Source organism: Erpetoichthys calabaricus, chromosome 2, assembly GCF_900747795.2.
Source record: "Erpetoichthys calabaricus chromosome 2, fErpCal1.3, whole genome shotgun sequence".
In the NCBI taxonomy this organism is placed as follows: domain Eukaryota; kingdom Metazoa; phylum Chordata; class Cladistia; order Polypteriformes; family Polypteridae; genus Erpetoichthys; species Erpetoichthys calabaricus.
Genome location: NC_041395.2, coordinates 90,822,078 through 90,823,877, shown reverse-complemented (window position 1 = coordinate 90,823,877; position 1,800 = coordinate 90,822,078). Strand labels below are relative to the sequence as shown.

Below are 1,800 nucleotides of genomic sequence, written 5' to 3'. Positions count from 1 at the left end.
ACGTATTATGTTCAAGCAATGACATAAAAACTAACACTTCTAGGAAACCTTTTGTGAGCAATGCTTCTGTTTCATCTAATAAGTGAATTTTTGCATAAACTGCAAAAACAACCAACATGAAAAGACAGGCAACAAATGAATTCCAATTAATAAAAAACATTTACAAAATGTAACCACCAGGTGGCACTATGCTCAAGCTGGAGAGGAGGTGAAAGTGCTGAAAAACACAACATACCTTGCTTTGAGCTCCTTGTACTCCTCTCTGACTTTACTCAGTTCCAGCTGCAGTCGTGCTCTCTCCTTGGCCACTGAATCAAGTGTTTTTCCGAGCATCTGCCAACTCAGTCTCATATGCCGTCTTCATGCCTGACACCTCACGGTTGACCACCTCCTCAGATTCAGTAATGCGCAGCCGTAGGCCAGCATTTTCTACCTCCAAAGAGCGCACCTTGTCAATGTACACAGCCAGACGGTCATTCAAGTCACGCAGCTCTTCCTTTTCCTGGAGACGAGTGATCCTAGTAGGTGAAAGTGGTGTACCGGAGCTACGGGTGCTGGCACGTTTCTGAGACGGAGTTTCCATCTTTTCAAAAGGCATTAATTTGCTATTGACTGAAACAAAAGTAAATCAATAAACAGTTAAGCTCAGGAAAAGCCGGACACTTAAACAGTGTGTTAATGACCCTTGACTGGAATGCTGCAAGGTCACTTCTAGTTGTTTATTTGGCTTGGATACCATACCTTCTGAAGTTCTGTGTGTTTCTGGCTTTCTTCTCTTCAGCTGCTCCCTCTGGCTCCTGCTCTTGAGTGACTCTCATCAGACTTTCCCAGCTCATATATTTTTGGTGTGTGAGAGAGCCAGAGAGAGAGAGAGAGAGAGAGAGAGAGAGAGAGCAGTAGAGAGAAGGGTGGAGTTAGTCTAGCTGTCTGCCAGAAAGCTGTTTGTATGTGGTGCTGGTCCCTAAGCCCCGTGTAATAATCACCTTTACACGTAGGAGTTCTGCTGGTTTGAGTGGGAGTCTTGGGGACTAATCTGCTGTCAGTTTAATTAGATTTGTATACATCTAAATGATAGAAACCATGAACTGAATTATATAATAAAGAGCTTGTAAATGAAAGTACTGTCTGCTGACAAGGAACAGTCTTGGCTCTGATTCTTACAGAGACAGCATAAGCTGAACTCTGAATCAGACTTTCACACAGCCTAAAGCTTTACCTTTTACCAAAGCAAACAAGTCAGTTTAGAAGTGTCAGTAACCTAACAAAGATAAAGTGATTTTATCGATATGGAAAGGACTATAGTATTCCACTTAAATCAGTGAACTGCTCTCATATTATTGACTACATAATGTTTGGATGGTTCAACATTTTGAAACACGCCGGATGCGTGTCAGGACTCCACCCCTCATAAAGTCTAAATAGGGCTGTACTCCCTTGAACTAAAAGTCAATTCTTCCCAATATTTGTATCAATTTTGCAGCTTTATGTTGATTTTTTTATTTTTTTTTATTCTCTGTATCAAAAGGAGGATTTGTTCAAGGGTACCCCAGTGTCACATTTGCCATATGGAAATTCGAAGTAAAGAAACTTGCGTTGGAGCAGTTAAAGTAAAAGGAGGGAATAAAGTTAAGTTTCTTAATCTATTTAAAACTTTATCTTTGTTCACTTCTGGACTGTGAGCTAACAAAAAAGATTTAGTTCATACAACATTCAGCTGAGTCATATGCACTGGTCACTGTTTGCTCTAATATCTTGCTATGTCTGTCTCAAAGAATTCTGTTACCACTCTGCCTGTTACAT

At 40.6% G+C, this 1,800-nt stretch overlaps 1 protein-coding gene across 2 annotated transcripts in view; it reads right to left on the bottom strand.

The window, feature by feature from the left end:
• The window catches only part of lmna (lamin A), a 142,903-nt gene extending 142,034 nt beyond the window's left edge, over positions 1–869 (bottom strand). Inside the window, exons 1-2 of one of the 2 annotated variants that reach the window (XM_051922969.1) lie at positions 742–869; positions 236–612 (exon numbers count right to left, since the gene is read on the bottom strand). In XM_051922969.1, the coding sequence (XP_051778929.1) occupies positions 236–351 (116 nt within the window). In that variant the 5' untranslated portion in view covers positions 352–612; positions 742–869. The remainder of the gene's footprint in view (positions 1–235; positions 613–741) is intronic. The other variant, XM_051922967.1, reaches the window with a different exon arrangement.
• Positions 870–1,800: the final 931 nt, after the last annotated feature.